The 14,861-nt window shown below is 51.9% G+C and overlaps 1 protein-coding gene across 2 annotated transcripts; it reads right to left on the bottom strand.

Moving 5' to 3' along the window:
• Window positions 1–1,530: 1,530 nt before the first annotated feature.
• On the bottom strand, window positions 1,531–7,347 carry LOC119717042 (C-type lectin domain family 4 member D-like). Of its 2 annotated transcripts, XM_072042947.1 has the most exons (6): window positions 7,007–7,341; window positions 6,265–6,360; window positions 4,950–5,042; window positions 2,997–3,148; window positions 2,637–2,770; window positions 1,531–1,893 (listed from the first exon to the last, which is right to left on the bottom strand). In XM_072042947.1, exons 1-6 carry the CDS (start codon window positions 7,164–7,166, stop codon window positions 1,746–1,748), a joined length of 783 nt encoding a protein of 260 aa, XP_071899048.1. In that variant the 5' UTR covers window positions 7,167–7,341; the 3' UTR covers window positions 1,531–1,745. The 2 variants fall into 2 exon arrangements, with proteins under 2 accessions (XP_071899048.1, XP_071899049.1); XM_072042948.1 differs by lacking the exon at window positions 6,265–6,360 and having other exon boundaries at window positions 7,007–7,347.
• Window positions 7,348–14,861: the final 7,514 nt, after the last annotated feature.

The raw sequence follows: 14,861 nt of genomic DNA, 5'->3' as shown, positions 1-14,861 counted from the left end.
TGCTGGTGCTGATCGTGTAAGTGCTTTTCAGCAGCGCTCATCTGTCTGTCTGCATGCTATGCATACTTGTACCTGTATACGTACACGCTGTGTGAATGTGTGCAGCTGTGTCTGTTTGGTGTACACATTCAGCCTTGTTACAGCCTGGACCTAGGGACATGGCAATGCAGCCGCCTTGCATCTGCTGGGCTATGGCATTCGGCAGCTTCTGCCACCACCCACACAACGACTCCCATGGATGGGTTTAGGAAGCCAACTCTCCTGGTCAGCCACCTTTTCTCCAGTACAAATTCTCCCCTGCACTGGGACACAGAGGGACGGCTCACGATATAGGTAGGACAGAACAACACAGCCAGGAGATGCACATCGGCGCTGCCTGGGGAACTGGCACGGGTTGTTTGGGAGCACCGAGGCAGATGATGCTTCCCGAGGCAAACAGAGGTGGGGGCATAGGGACCAGGAAACAGAAAGGGGTGGAGAAGGATGGGAGCCACAGGGGCACACGGTCTGCAGCAAGACTCGGGTGGAAGTGAAGGCAATGTGCATTGCACTTCTGGAGGGGCCCTCACGGGCAGCAACCGCCCTGCCTCTCCCTGCCTCTTCTCCAGCATCGTCCAGCCTGGGCAGGTGTGCCCTGACAGGGCCCACTGAGGTGCCAGCCTCCCAGGACGCCCGCTGCATCTGTTGAGTCCAGGATTAGCTCTGAGGTGGGAAGGGTGACCAAAAGACCTACTAATTTTGCTGCTGGGGCCATGTCCTCATACCTGGTCAACCATGTGCAGGCTAGACTCCTGGCACACGCTCCTGTTTCTCTCTCAGGTAAGACTTTCAGCATGGCAACATATGAAAACCCCACAGCTGGTTTCCTGTGCCCGCTCTCTCCCAGAGCCCTGGCTGTGTGCGACAGGACCATTACACACAGGTTATCTCTGAAGCGTTAAGACTCACTGGGTGTATGCAACTTCTACTGCAGTCATCTCTGGCTCTTTGCTGGCACAGCAACATGCTTGGTATGAAGCACGTGCATGTGCAAAATACCTCAGCTTAGAGAGGGAAAGGGAAAGAGAGAGAGGGGGAGTGAGCCCAGAGCCTTTTTCATCGGTATAATATTGTATTTTCTGCTTTACAGGAAATCAGAATTTGTTCAGCAAAACCAATGCTGAACAGGACTCTCTATGACCCAGCAAGGAGCAGACACCTCTTCTCAAGGAGAGAAAGGGAACAGCAGCTCTGAGCATCCTTCTTGCATTCCTGCATCTTCTTCCTTCAGGAGAGCTCCAGCTCTTTTCAGCCAGCAGCTGCCAGACCCACACAGAGAGAAGAGGATGACAGAAGAGCCCAGGAACTGCTTTGATGACCCTGAACCCTCGTGTGTCAGTCCCATGGAAGCAATGGCATTGAAAGAATGGCATTGGCCCATTTCCCATACAGATATGACCCTTCACCTGCCATGCGTGCCTGGAGCTTTCATTGCTAAATTTGTCTTCATCGACTATGGGATGGGATGGTCAGCCTGAGAAAGCACAGGCAGAGTTCTCTAGCATTTATTGTTTGCATTTGAGGGGTCATAGTACTTTCAGAAATACACATGCACAGGGGATGCTGGGCACAGAGCAACATCACTCCCAGTCTCATCATCCCACACAGCAGAGACAAGATAAAGGCTCCAAGGCTCTCCTACCCCTCCCAACATAGCCCTCTGCTGTTCCCAGTTCACTGCTAATCTCAAGATGAGGATTCCTCCATCATAGAGTTTCTGCTGCAGTTTCACAAATCTGATAAGAATGGATTCTGCATGGGACATCATTCCAGTTCCGGAGATTTTCTGTCTTGTAATGGATTACAACACACATCTCTTCAGGAATATTACTTGGCTCCCCAGGCCTCCAGAACCTGAGAGAGAGACAGACATGTTACTCCCTGTGCACCCTGCAAGCACATTGCTGGAAAAGGCCACACGTGGAACACAGGGCTTGGAGGGGAGACACTCCAGATGCAGTTTGATGGACAGAAGTCGTACCCTTCCTCGCACTCTGCTAATCCCACTGGCAGCAGTCTTACATGCAAACCTGACTTCTTCCTAGAACCAACACAGCAGGGAGCTGTTCAGTCCTGGTGGGCAGAGCTGCTCACCACAGCTCATGCCAGGCACTTCACAGCCAGCAGGGGATGCGTCTCTTCCAGAAGAAACATCTGCAAGCCAAGCCCTGGTGATCTCTCCAGCATCCCATCGCTTCTGCAGCATGACAGCACTGGCCCAGCATGTGCTTACACCTGCACACCTACAGGCACATGGACCATATGTCTGCACCTGCACATGTGTGTGGTGGGGCAGTACGGAGGTCAGGCAAGGCTTGTCCTGTATGAATTCATGTATTTCTCCTCAGGAAATGCAGCTTCTTCTCTGCCTACAGCACCGATGGCCATGTCACAGATAATTTATCGTTAACCACTAACCAGCATGGATGGATCTGTAGGAACCTGGTATCCTACAAAGCCCTTGCCGGCTCCATCATTGTCCTCTCACAGACAGCCATGGCATATCCCTCCCATGCTCATCAGACACCCTCACATCTCTTCCACCCTCTTGCACTACCCGGAGCCACACCAAACCCTCTCCGTCATGGGATACTCACGCTGCTCTTTCATTATAGGGAGTCTGGTCTGCCCAGCGCCACTGGCCCACCTTCTGTGCTCTCAGACCGATGTATAAATTGATTCCATTTAGTCGGTATTTCATCTGTCTTCTTATTTCCTTAGAGAGGAAATCCTGGAAATCAGGGAGAGTACAACGTCCATGAGGTTCAGGACTGAACAGAGGGAGGTGGCAGGAGTCCCAGTGGGGTGGAGCTGGTGTCAAACAGGAGCCAGTGCTGAGTGGATGCAGCAAAGACATCCCCCCTCCACTGCAGGAGCCAGGAGGGGCTCTGAGGCCCCTCCAGGCCTGGCACTCCTGTCTCCAGGCTGCTCTGGCCCTCTCCCAGCCCTGCACTTACCTGCTCTGCTTTTGTATTGATCACCACCAGCTGGGAGCCCATCCCACTGCAGTTCTGCTGGCTCTCATTCCAGGGCATCTGATCATCTGAGAAGTAATAGCAGCTTTCCTGAAAGGGTCTCCATCCCTCTTGACAGCACTTCCAGCTGACCTCTGTAGGGGAAGAAGAGCCTGTGTTGGACAAGATGCGCTGTGCCTCTTAGTGAGCTCAGCGCAGAACCCCAAGTATCAGGGAAGGGGTTTGAACTGCACATTTCTTTTTGGACTGCGGTAAATGCTCTCTTTTGTGCTCCACAAACAGCACCATTGACACCCTGACAGATTGCTGTCACCGGGCCCCTGCTTGAAGAGCTTTTTCCCTTGTTCTATCGTGCCCATTCAAGCTCTGCTTGGGGAGAGGCACTTTTTGCCTCACCGTTCCTGAGGAAGTGAGATGGGAAGGAGCTGGCAGCACTCCTCTGGGGACACTGACATCAGAAAAGCATTGTCCAAGTGATTAGCTCTCATCTCATACACAGGAACAAACATACACAGTAAACTAGCCTGGCAGCCTCACTGCCAACACTGGTAGTTTCTTACACAAGCCGTGCATGTTTTCCTAGAAATTTGCCATACATGCAGAAAGTCGCATGATGGATTAAAAAGCATGGGCACATTCTCTAAAGGACGAGGTTATCTTTTTTCAGGTTATATACCTCTATCTGTAAGCTGTTTCTATCACACACAGAATATAGCTCAATATGGAACATGTCCAACAAACAAGTCCTTCTAGTCTAGTCAACCAACAAAGAGACTCTGGTACACTGAGCAGAGCTGAAGATGCTTGCCCTGAATCCCAGACCTCTCAGGGACTGTCTTCTTGGGTTCCCCACACAGGAGCTCTCCAGGGGCTCCCTGTGCTAATCTATGCAATCAAGGTGTGACTGCCAAATGCTGTAACCAGCTGCTGCTGATATGGGGCCAGAAAAATGAAAGGAACAGGGAAGGGTTGAGAGGCCCAGGAGGCTGTGGTCCAAAGCAAGACCACAGAGGAACCAAAACCAGAAGCAAAGAATTCTTGTGCTGCAAGAACCACATGAAAAGCAACAAACCTGACTGCCTGCAATGCTTCTGCCTGGAGAGGTGCTTAGTTCTTCCAGTACCTACAGGTATATATTTCACCATGTCCCTTGCACTCACATATTCTCGCCCAGCAGAGTGAAGATGCAGGCTTCAGGGCTCACACTCTTCAAAAGCTCCCAGATTCCATGCATGAGGCTGTGGAGTCCCTTTCTCTGGAGATATTCAAGGCCCACCTGGATGCCTACCTGGGCAACCTGCTCTAGGGAACCTGCTTTGGCAGGGGGGTTGGACCCAATGCTCTCTTCATGTATCTCCCAACCCCTACAATTCTGTGATTCTGTGAAATGAAAAGCTGCTCATTTCACACAGTTTAAATCTAATCAGGGTCAAAGCAGTTGTCTCAGATTCCCTTCTTGGCACCAAATCGAGAGAGTGAAGAGTCCAGGGAGTGGAAGAAGTGAAAAAAAATATTAATTTACCTGTGTTCTTCTATATTAGATCAATGTTTACCATTACATTTGTAGAAACAGATACTCTGGCACTAGAGAGCGCAGGTCTGAGCCATCCCTTACAAAAGGATGAAGTGCTTTTGGCGAGATTTGTGAACTGGACTGGAGCTGAGGGGCTGTATGTGGGCAGAGAATGGGACGAGTGATCAGAAGGTGGACATGGAGAACCCCACCCCCTTCCACTGGCCCAGGACGTGTTTTCAGAGCATCCTAAGTCAGACTGTAAAACACAGCATTTTCTTTCCTCACGTCTCCATCTTCCTTCCCTAGGGCAATCCAGCTCTGGCTGACAATCCCATTCCCAAACTCAAAGGCTGATTTACACCAGAATAAATTTGGGGGATGTGCTCAGTGTCACTCCCAAGGCTCTTAGCATCACTCACTTTGGCTTGCAGATCCACTGGTGATGCAGTGCCACTCCGAAGCATTCTGGGGCAGAGTCTTGTACTGGCCACAGCTCCTGTGAAAGAGAACAACTGGGAAGAGAGGAAAGAGAAGGAAGGCGCTACTGTCATCCTTTCATCCTCACTCATGGGCAAGCTGTCCTGCCCTCCACCTTCTGGCTGAGAGCTCCCTCAGAGACTCGGTTACACCAACAAGCTCTGAAAATTGTATCCTGAAGGAAACCATCCCTGGAAGTCTTTAAAAGAGGTTTAGATGTAGAGCTTAGGGATATGGTTTAGTGGGGACTGTTGGCGTTAGGTCAGAGGTTGGACTCGATGATCTTGAGGTCTCTTCCAACCTAGAAATTCTGTGATTCTGTGTGATTCTGTGAAAAGAGCAGACAGCTTTCCCCACTATGGGTCACTCCCTCCCTTGGGCAAACACCGATCAGATGAGCCCCCCTCACCTCAGCTGGCTGAGGCTCATTTTCCCAGCTGACAAAGCCCAGCTAAGACTCCTTTGAGGATGAGGTCGGGAAAAGGTCAAAGAAGTTGTGAGATCATCCTAGTAAAGGTGGAATATCAATATGCATTCCCTCTTAATCTGCCTGTGATCTGCAGCTTTAGAGCACCGTTTTCACGCATACCAAGGAGGGGAAGAACTGCTGAGTGCTGAGGCCTCACCCAAGGGAGCTGAACACCACAGGAGAGTTATCGCAGAGCAGTAACGATACTCCAGGACACTACACGCGACATATTTCCCTTCTGTTTCTTCCAGGCGGTGTGGGTGGGATGCAGCTGGAGCATTTTGGTGCATTTACGCCTCACTCTGCTCAACCATGGGCAGCCCTGGGAGCAGGATGTCCAGGGAGATCATGCTGGCTCCTCGGCTGCAACAGGGTCACGAGGAGCTCTGAGGGACACCACAAATGCGGCCAGGAGAACTGAGAGCCAACAGCCAGCCCTCGGGGAACCTGCTCAGATGTCGTCTGGCACTACAGAGACTTCTCGGCCCTGTTGCAGTGGGAGGGCAGGAACTGATGGGTTTCACCCAGGACTGGCTTTATCTGCACAGGTGGGCAAGTGAGAGGAGCTGTGGGAAGGCCCTGCCAGGACACTACCTGCTAACTGTGCAAGGGACGCGACTCCCCAGCTAAGAGGCAGCGTGGGAAAGGGGCAGCAGAACAGGCTGTTTGGGTGCAGGGCAGTCGCCTGCTGGCAAAGAGGCTGGGGTTTTCTTTTTCCACCTGACACCAGGCAACTCCAGGCCCCGTTCCCTTCCTCCCCGCAGAAGTAAAGGGACCCTGGCACCCACCGAGGCCGACGGTCATGAGGGCAGTTTTGACGGCAAGGGCAGAAGCGAGCAAGACCCAGGGGCTCAGGCGGGAACAGCTGCTCCCTTCTGCTGGGGCTGAAAAACACAAGGCAAGAGTGGAAATCCCCGGCCCAGAGTCAGGGGGCAGGATAATCCAAGGGGCTGCGTGCCCTGACAGCCTGCTGATAACCCTGTCCCAAGGCCTGGCAGGTCCCGCAGGCACTGTAACCAGCTCGTGCTGTCTGTCACTGGCAGTGGGTCACACCTGCAGCGTAGGACAACACGGGGACTGCCCTCTTGCTTCATGTCACAAGCCATGCCTGCGCTCTTCCCAAGCTGCACTACTTTTCTTCTTCTGTCACGCCTCTTTTCTCCCCTGCACACCTTCCTGGTTGCCCTCCCTTCCCCCTGTGTTTCACTGAATGCTCTTTCTCTACCTCCCTCCTCCTCACCTCTCTCTGGAGCTTCTTTCTCTCAGCTACCCAACTCTTAGCTGGGCTCTGTATCCCAGCCTGTTAAACACAACAGCGAGTAGTCACTTACTCAAAGGACTGACAGTCCAGCTCAGTGTCTGGCAGCAGACACGCTGAAGAGATGGTTTCTACCCTGAGAATGGGCACTGGGTCTTTCTGCTGGTACACAGCCAGCCACGGTACCATGCCCTTTATATATCCCAGCCCCGTATTTTCCCCCACCTTCTCCTTCTCCTAGAGGAGGGCAGAAAGGAAGGCTTTATGGTTACCTGCAGTCCCAAGACCGACTCTCTCTTGCTGGTTCATAATTGCTGCCACAGTATCACTTCTCCACCAAGAGTCTGTCCATGTCACCAGTATGGCCACAAGCACAGCCCTGCTGCAGGAGGAGGAGCTAGGGCAGCTCCCACAGTGCCGGGCAGTCTGCATGGAACTGAATCTGATGTGCAGACAGAGCCATAGCTGGGGTATTTCTCACAGCACATGGAGATGGGGGAATTTTCATCATTTCTCTGTCAGGACGTTTCACAAGAGGCTTGTTGCAAAACAGAAACTCACAGAGGCAAAGGAAAACAGATGAAAACCAGAACCACTGCTGCTCAGAGCATCTTCTTCTGTACATTTTCAAGCAGCTTCACAAGACACATTAGCGGTGTTTTTATCCTTCCCTGGTGAGAGAGAACGTGTGTGAAAATGCCTGTGCTGTTGGTATTTGCTATCAAAGCAAATTAAATAATAATAAACACACTCACTAGGGCACGTGACTTGCTGATATGGAGCCGGAGATCTGAAGGGATCACCAGATCATGTCAGCAGCCCTGCCTGTGACAGATCGCGAAGCTTTTCTCTGTCACCACTACGTGAGGCACACATGGTGCTTGTAGCACTGCTCGGGGTGACTTGATTGAAAACTCTGGAGGATGTAAGCATCCCTAAGGATATCCCGAAGGAAAAAGAAGCCCTGCTGGGCCTCTCTGCGCTCTGAACTGAGTGCTGTGGGCATGCAGACACTGCTCTTCCACACCCCATCAGTTAGCTTTGTCCCTGTGAAGAGGCAGGCAAGTATGTGCTCAGGAAGAAATGGGATAGCTAACAACATGAGCATCAAAGGCTCGGAAGGGCAGGGCACACAGCTGGTGATAAATGAGGACAAACCTAAACCGTGTGTAGAAACGTGCACAAAAGGCTCAGACCATGCCAACAGCGCTGTTGCATTGGAAAGACGGTCCATAAACATGCTTGCTGGTATTGTCCTAGAAGGAATTAACTACTAGAAGGTACTTGCTACTGGGTTCACAGCACAGTGAGAGATTCTAGAATGAAATTTTAGAACAAAGATTGGTAACAAAGATGAATTGTACCACTCATGCCCCAAAATGAGAATGTGTGCTGTTTGTTCTTGCTCTGTAATATGCCTGACTCTGTGGTTGAGCTGAGGGTGGCTGATCAGGAAGGAAGATGCAGAGGGTAGGGAACTGTTACAGGGAAAATCTGCTCATATTGCACAGCTTAAATCTAATCGGTCTTGATGCAGTACATTAATGACACGTAGTTAACTGGCAACCCACGATCCATATATTCGGGATCAGTATCAGGAATATTATCAGGAATCATATTATCAGGAATAGTATCAGGAATATTTGGTATGGGAGGCACGGTTGTGGAAGTCGACTACAGGTCTCCAGATCAGGAGGAGGAAGTCGATGAGGCCTTCCATGAGCAGCTGCTAGTAGCCTCACGATCACGAGCGCTGGTCCTCATGGGGGACTTCAATTACCCAGACATCTGCTGGGTAAGCAACTCGGCCAGGCACGAGCAGTCCAAACAGTTCTTACAATGCGTTGAGGACAATTTTCTGACGCAGGTGGTGGAGGAGCCGATGAGGCGGGGGTGCTACTGGACCTCCTTCTTACTAACAGGGATGGCCTTGTTAGGGATGTGAAGGTTGGGGGCAGCTTGGGATGCAGCGACCATGAGATGGTGGACTTCCAGATGGGACTAGGCAAAGGAAGTAAGGCTAAAAGCAGGATTGCTACCCTGGACTTCCGAAGAGCCAACTTCAACCTCTTCCGGGACCTGCTTGGGAGTATCTCATGGGCTAGATTGATTGAAAGCAAGGGCGCTTGTGAGAGCTGGGCTACATTTAAGCAGCACTTCTTCCATGCTCAGGGTCTGTGCATCCCAAGGAATAGGAAATCGGGGAAGGGGGGCAAGAAACCCACATGGATAAGGAAGGAGCTCATCAATGAGATCAAAAGGAAGAGGAGGGTCTATGAAATGTGGAAAAAGGGCCTGTCCTCTTGGGAGGAGTATAGATGTGTTGTCAGGGCCTGCAGGGATGCGACGAGGAAGGCTAAAGCCCACCTAGAGATGAGGCTTGCAAAAGAGATAAAGGATAATAAGAAGGGCTTTTTCAAGTATGTAACAGCAAGAGGAAGACTAGGGATAATGTGGGTCCCTTGCTGAATGAGGGGGGTATCCTGGTCATGGGGGGCACTGAGAAGGCAGAGATACTGAATGCTTTCTTTGCTTCAGTCTTTGCTTCAGGGACACTCCCCCGGGACTCCTTGCCCCTGGCAATAGGACAAAGGGTCTGGGAAATGGAGGGCTCCCCCCTGGTGGACGTGAGAGTGGTTTGGGTGTGTCTGAGTGGGCTCAACGCAGACAAGTCCATGGGTCCCGATGGGATGCATCTGCGTGTGCTAAGGGAGCTGGCAGATGTGATCGCCAAACCGCTCTCTATCATCTTGGAAAGGTCCTGGAGAACAGGTGAGGTGCCTGAAGACTGGAGGATAGCCAATGCCACTCCGGTCTTCAAGAAGGGCAGGAAGAAGGATCCGGGAAACTGCAGGCCAGTCAGTCTCACCTCTGTCCCTGGAAAGGTATTGGAGCAGCTTGTTCTGGATGCCATCTCCAAGCAACTGGAAGAGAAGGTGGTTATGAGGAGTAGTCAGCATGAATTCACCAAGGGGAAGTCGTGCTCGACCAACCTCATTGCCTTCTGTGATGGCATCACCAGCTGGGTAGATGGGGGGAGAGCGGTGGATGTCATCTACCGTGGCTTTAGCAAGGCTTTCAATACTGTCTCCCATGACATCCTACTAGCAAAGCTGAGAAATTGTGGGATAGATGAGTGGACAGTAAGGTGGGTTGAGAACTGGCTGACTGGACGAGCTCAGAGGGTTGTGATCGGCGGAGCAGAGTCTGGCTGGAGGCCTGTGACTAGTGGTGTTCCCCAGGGGTCAGTGCTGGGTCCGGTCTCGTTCAAATCTTCATCGACGACCTTGATGAGGGAATAGTGTCTGCCCTCAGCAAGTACGCCAATGACACAAAGCTGGGAGGAGTGGCTGACACACCAGAAGGCTGTACTGCCATTCAGCGAGACCTGGACAGGCTGGAGAGATGGGCAGGAAGAAACCAAATGAGGTTTAACAAGAGCAAGTGTAGAGTCCTGCACCTGGGAAGGAACAACCACATGTATCAGTACAGGCTGGGGGACAACCTGCTGGAGAGGAGCTCTGAGGAGAAGGACCTGGGAGTCCTGGTGGACGACAGGTTGACCATGAGCCAGCACTGTGCCCTGGTGGCCAAGAAGGCCAATGGGATCCTGGCGTGCATTAAAAGGAGCGTGGCCAGCAGGTCAAGGGAGGTGATCCTCCCCGTCTACTCTGTCCTGGTCAGGCCTCACCTGGAGTACTGTGTCCAGTTCAGGGCTCCCCAGTACAAAAAAAGACAGGGATCTCCTGGAAAGAGTCCAGCGGAGGGCCACAAAGATGATATGGGGCCTGGAGCATGTTCCTTATGAAGAAAGGCTGAGAGACCTGGGTCTGTTCAGCCTGGAGAAGAGAAGACTGAGAGGGGATCTCCTCAGTGTATATAAATATCTGAGGTGTGGGGGATGGAAGGATGCAGCCAACCTCTTCTCAGTGGTTTGTGGGGATAGGACAAGGGGCAATGACTGCAAGTTAGAGCACAGGAAGTTCCGCACTGACATGCGAAAGAACTTCTTCAGGGTGAGGGTGATGGAGCATTGGAACAGGCTACACAGGGAGGCTGTGGAGTCTCTTTCTCTGGAGATATTCAAGGCCTGTCTGGACGCCTACCTGGGCAACCTGCTCTGAGGAACCTGCTTTGGCAGGGGGGTTGGACCTGATGATCTTCCAACCCTGGAAGTCTTCAAAAGACATTTAGATGTAGAGCTTAGGGATATGGTTTAGTGGGGACTGTTAGTGTTAGGTTAGAGGTTGGACTCGATGATCTTGAGGTCTCTTCCAACCTAGAAATTCTGTGATTCTGTGATTCTGTGATTCTGTGATCTTTCAAGGTCCCTTCCAACCCCTACAGTTCAGAGATTCTGTGATTCTGTGATATAATGGATCAATGACACATTAATAAACAGCTATGGGTTTCTAAACAGCTTCCTGCAACTACACCCCCAGAACTCCAGACCCCACAAGTGATCATTCGCACACTTGCACAAGCTCCTGACCCTACCCTCACTCCTGCGGTGGGAAGTGCAGCTTACAAGAACACATCCTCTTTTCTGGGTGTGTGGGTTCCCCTGTTTACAGGGGCTTCCTGCTGCTGGTGCAGGTTCTGTGTGCGTCCACACCACTTCATGCAGTCTGCTGACCCACAGGCTGCTGAGGAAGCTCAAGGACACATGCATCTGCTGAAGCTCTGGGTGTGTGCTTGCCTTATCCCTTACTGCCAGGAATGCCAGGTGAATGCCTGCCCATGGCATCCAACTCTGCTTATAGATGCTCCAACCTGGCAGAGTTGCCAGGGTCTTTCGTGCCTGTCCCTGAACCACTTAAGACAGTGGCACTTGGTTTTACCAAGGTCATTGCTAGGAAATTCTAGTTGGAGGCCCTGGAGAATCTTGAGTCTACTTTCCCGATAAAAAACAATCTAAAGGAGGGGTCAGGGAAGGCGAAGGAGGAGGCTCGATCGGGGATGAAAATAATGTGGAACAGGAGAAAGAAGAGGGTGGGAAACCTTTTGTGGCCCCCCTGCAAGTTCGGTTGGATCGTGAAAGAATAGCAACACCTAGTGCTCCTCCGGCGGAAGGGAGCACCGTACATACTTCATCGGACGGGTCCTTTTGGGGGGTAAATAAGAAGGGCTCCCTTATTTTGTTCCCTGCTGGGGGTCCTGAGGGGGCAGGGGTGGCATCCGCCAGCATTTTCGGGCTCCCTCCGGCCGCCCCTGTATGCAGCCCCCCCTGCGTTTGACCCTGGAGAGCGGGCAGGAGGGGAAGCGCGGGTGGAACTTTTTTCGGAGAAGCCCCTACCATCGTCCATGCGTTGCATTCCCGTTCCGTAGGGTGCTGCGCCCCAAGAGAGAGAATGAGTGGATAGTGAGAGTTCAACAGATGAGGAGTCTCGGGATCCTAGACAGGCTACCCCGCGGCAGCCGATGCACATCCGCGAGGAGGTGCAAAAGGCAAGAGAAAAATGGACTATTAGTGCGAGAGAATGTCTTCTCTCAGGTTGTGAAATAATGCCAAGTCCTGTGCGGATAGGGTGCTGTCCTGTTTTCGCAGGGTCTCAAGGACATCAGTGGCAGCCGGTAGATTGTAAGGTGCTGCTACAGTTCACAGAATCACAGAATCACAGAATCTCTAGGTTGGAAGAGACCTCAAGATCATCGAGTCCAACCTCTGACCTAACACTAACAGTCCCCACTAAACCATATCCCTAAGTTCTACATCTAAAATCTACAGTTAAAAAAGGCTGTAGAGGAGGGGGGATTCTCTAGCCCACAGACACAGGTTTTGTTGGATGCGGTGGCCTTGCAAGGGCCCCTGATGTTTGATTGGCAGCAGGTTGCCCGAGCCTGCCTGACGGCAGCACAGGTACCCATGTTTGAGTCTTTGCTAGAAGAGGAAGGTGAAGTGTTAATGGCGCGTGCATGGGTGAATCCCCAGGATCCTTTACATGGTATGCCTGGGGAAGCGTTGTTGGGATGGGGGCGGTGGAATACTCCGCAGGAACAGCTGCAGTCAGCCCAACTCCCAGTTGTCTCCATATTCGGCAAAAACCTGAGGAACACTTTGGGCGCTTTGCAGATAGAGTGCAGACAGCTGTGGCGAGCAGTAATTTACCACCGGAAGCGCAAGATGTTGTTTTGAGAGAATGCTTAAGAATGGGAGCTCTACCTGAGTTCAAAGCCACTCTTGAAGCGCTTCCAGCTTCTGCAAACGCGGGCAAGCTGATTGCTCGCGGATGTGCATTTGGCAAGGCTCAGGAGATGCAGCCTCTTGCTGCTGCTCTCAGTGAGCAGATGGTTGGGGTCACATCCACCCTCCAGGCGTTTGCTCTCCAGATTCATCCTGGAGGCTGTTTTCGTTGCGGACAGCGTGGTCACGTAGCTCGTGATTGTTCCAAGAAGACGGAACCTGTGATCAAAAACAGCCGTGTCCGTTGTTGGGTGTGTGGGCAATCTGGCCACCGCGCTCGCGAGTGTTCACAATGAAAAGGGGAGGTAAAAGAGGAAAAGAGGGGGGGGCTGTCGGGAAACGCCAACACTGGGACGAAAAGGGACCCGCCGTCTCAGCCGCAAGCATGGGTCCCAACCCCCATCAAGCAGGGGTGGACAAGTCCGCTGTCCAGTCTCGGGCCAGAAAACGATTGGTAAATACAGAAGCTTGGCTTGCAGGTGCACGGGTGGTGGAGCAAGGAGTGGAGATTCCCGTGCAGCTGCGGACTGCCACAGCTGAGCCCACTGTATTCCCTCTGGTAACCGAAAGTGATGATGGACTCTCTAGCGCGAATTATCCCCTGATACAAGTTAGCTTTGACATGGGTTCTCGGCCAACTTTGCCTGCCCGAGTAGCTATTCAAGGTGTGAAGGATCCATTTCCACCGGTAGCCACTATAACCTTTTTAGTGGACTCTGGTGCAGATGTCACCTCCATTTCTGCCGCACACTGGCCTCAACAATGGCCGCTAGATCCGCTGCCCCGAGCGGTCAGTGGGGTGGGTGGTTTGGTGGAAGGTCGTCGCAGCCATCATCCAGTATTGATTCGCTGGGGTCACGCTGGTGTCCGGCGGGAGGTGGGGCCCCTCAGACCCTACGTTCTAGCCATTCCTATATCTCTGTTAGGTCGTGATGCATTAGTGTTAGCAGGAGCTCGCTTGCATATTGAACCTTCACAGCAGGTTTTATACAAGGGGCCACTGGGGAGCCGCGCCCCTGTTGGCATTTAACATGGTGGTCGGATGACCCCATAAGGGTTGCCCAGTGGCCCATCACAAAAGAAAAGCTTATCGCTCTGCATGAACTCGTCAAACAAGAAGTGCAACAAGGACATCTCGTTCCGTCAACTAGCCCTTGGAACTCCCCTGTATTTGTAATTAAGAAAAAATCTGGGAAATGGCGCTTTTTACATGATTTACGTGCGGTTAACGCCTCGATGGAGGACATGGGGCCCTTACAGCCCGGGTTGCCGTTACCTACTATGATCCCTAGAGATTGGCAATGTATGATTATAGATTTAAAGGATTGTTTTTTCAGCATACCTTTGCATCCCGATGACACCAAGCATTTTGCTCTAACCATTCCATCGTTGAACAATATGCAGCCAGCAGCCCGGTATGAATGGGTTGTCCTCCCTCAAGGTAAGAAGAATTCCCCTAAAATTTGTCAGATGTATGTGGCCAAAGCCCTCAAGACAGTTCGTCAGCAGCACCCCACTATCTTGGTAGTCCATTATATGGATGACCTGCTGCTTGCTGCCCCCATACTGCCTTCAGGTCTGTATGATCAAATAGAGGCCGCTCTATTGAGATTTGGTCTGACCATCGGGAAAGATAAAACTCAGCTAGTGGCTCCATACAAATATCTGGGGACTCAGCTTACAGAACGCCTTGTGCAGCCTTAAAAATTGTTGGTCACAGAGAATTCGGTTACTAACTTGCATCAGTTACAAGTGTTGGTTGGCGCCCTGCAGTGGCTCCGTCAATTTGTTCCGCTGCCCCCTGATGAGATGCAGTTATTTACTCATCAGTTACGGGGCGACACTGACCTGACAGCCCCGCGCCAGCTGTCTTCCCAACATCAGCACATATTAGAGTGCTTTATGCAACGCCTCCAAAAGCAAGGCTTATGGCGTCGCGATGC

The sequence above is a fragment of the Anas platyrhynchos genome, chromosome 1, assembly GCF_047663525.1.
Source record: "Anas platyrhynchos isolate ZD024472 breed Pekin duck chromosome 1, IASCAAS_PekinDuck_T2T, whole genome shotgun sequence".
Lineage (NCBI taxonomy): Eukaryota > Metazoa > Chordata > Aves > Anseriformes > Anatidae > Anas > Anas platyrhynchos.
The sequence above is the reverse complement of the archived record's forward strand: the minus strand, read 5'-3'. Positions and strand labels throughout refer to the sequence as shown.

Bases quoted from the DNA above. Each gene is read 5' to 3' on its own strand.
- LOC119717042 (XM_072042947.1), bottom strand. From the start codon at position 7,166: ATGCAGACTGCCCGGCACTGTGGGAGCTGCCCTAGCTCCTCCTCCTGC. The intron at 6,361-7,006 runs GTAACCATAAAG...TGTGTTTTTCAG, and splicing joins AGTCGGTCTTGGGACTGCAG to CCCCAGCAGAAGGGAGCAGC. The intron at 1,894-2,636 runs GTGAGTATCCCA...TCTCTCTCTCAG, and splicing joins CCCTATAATGAAAGAGCAGC to GTTCTGGAGGCCTGGGGAGC.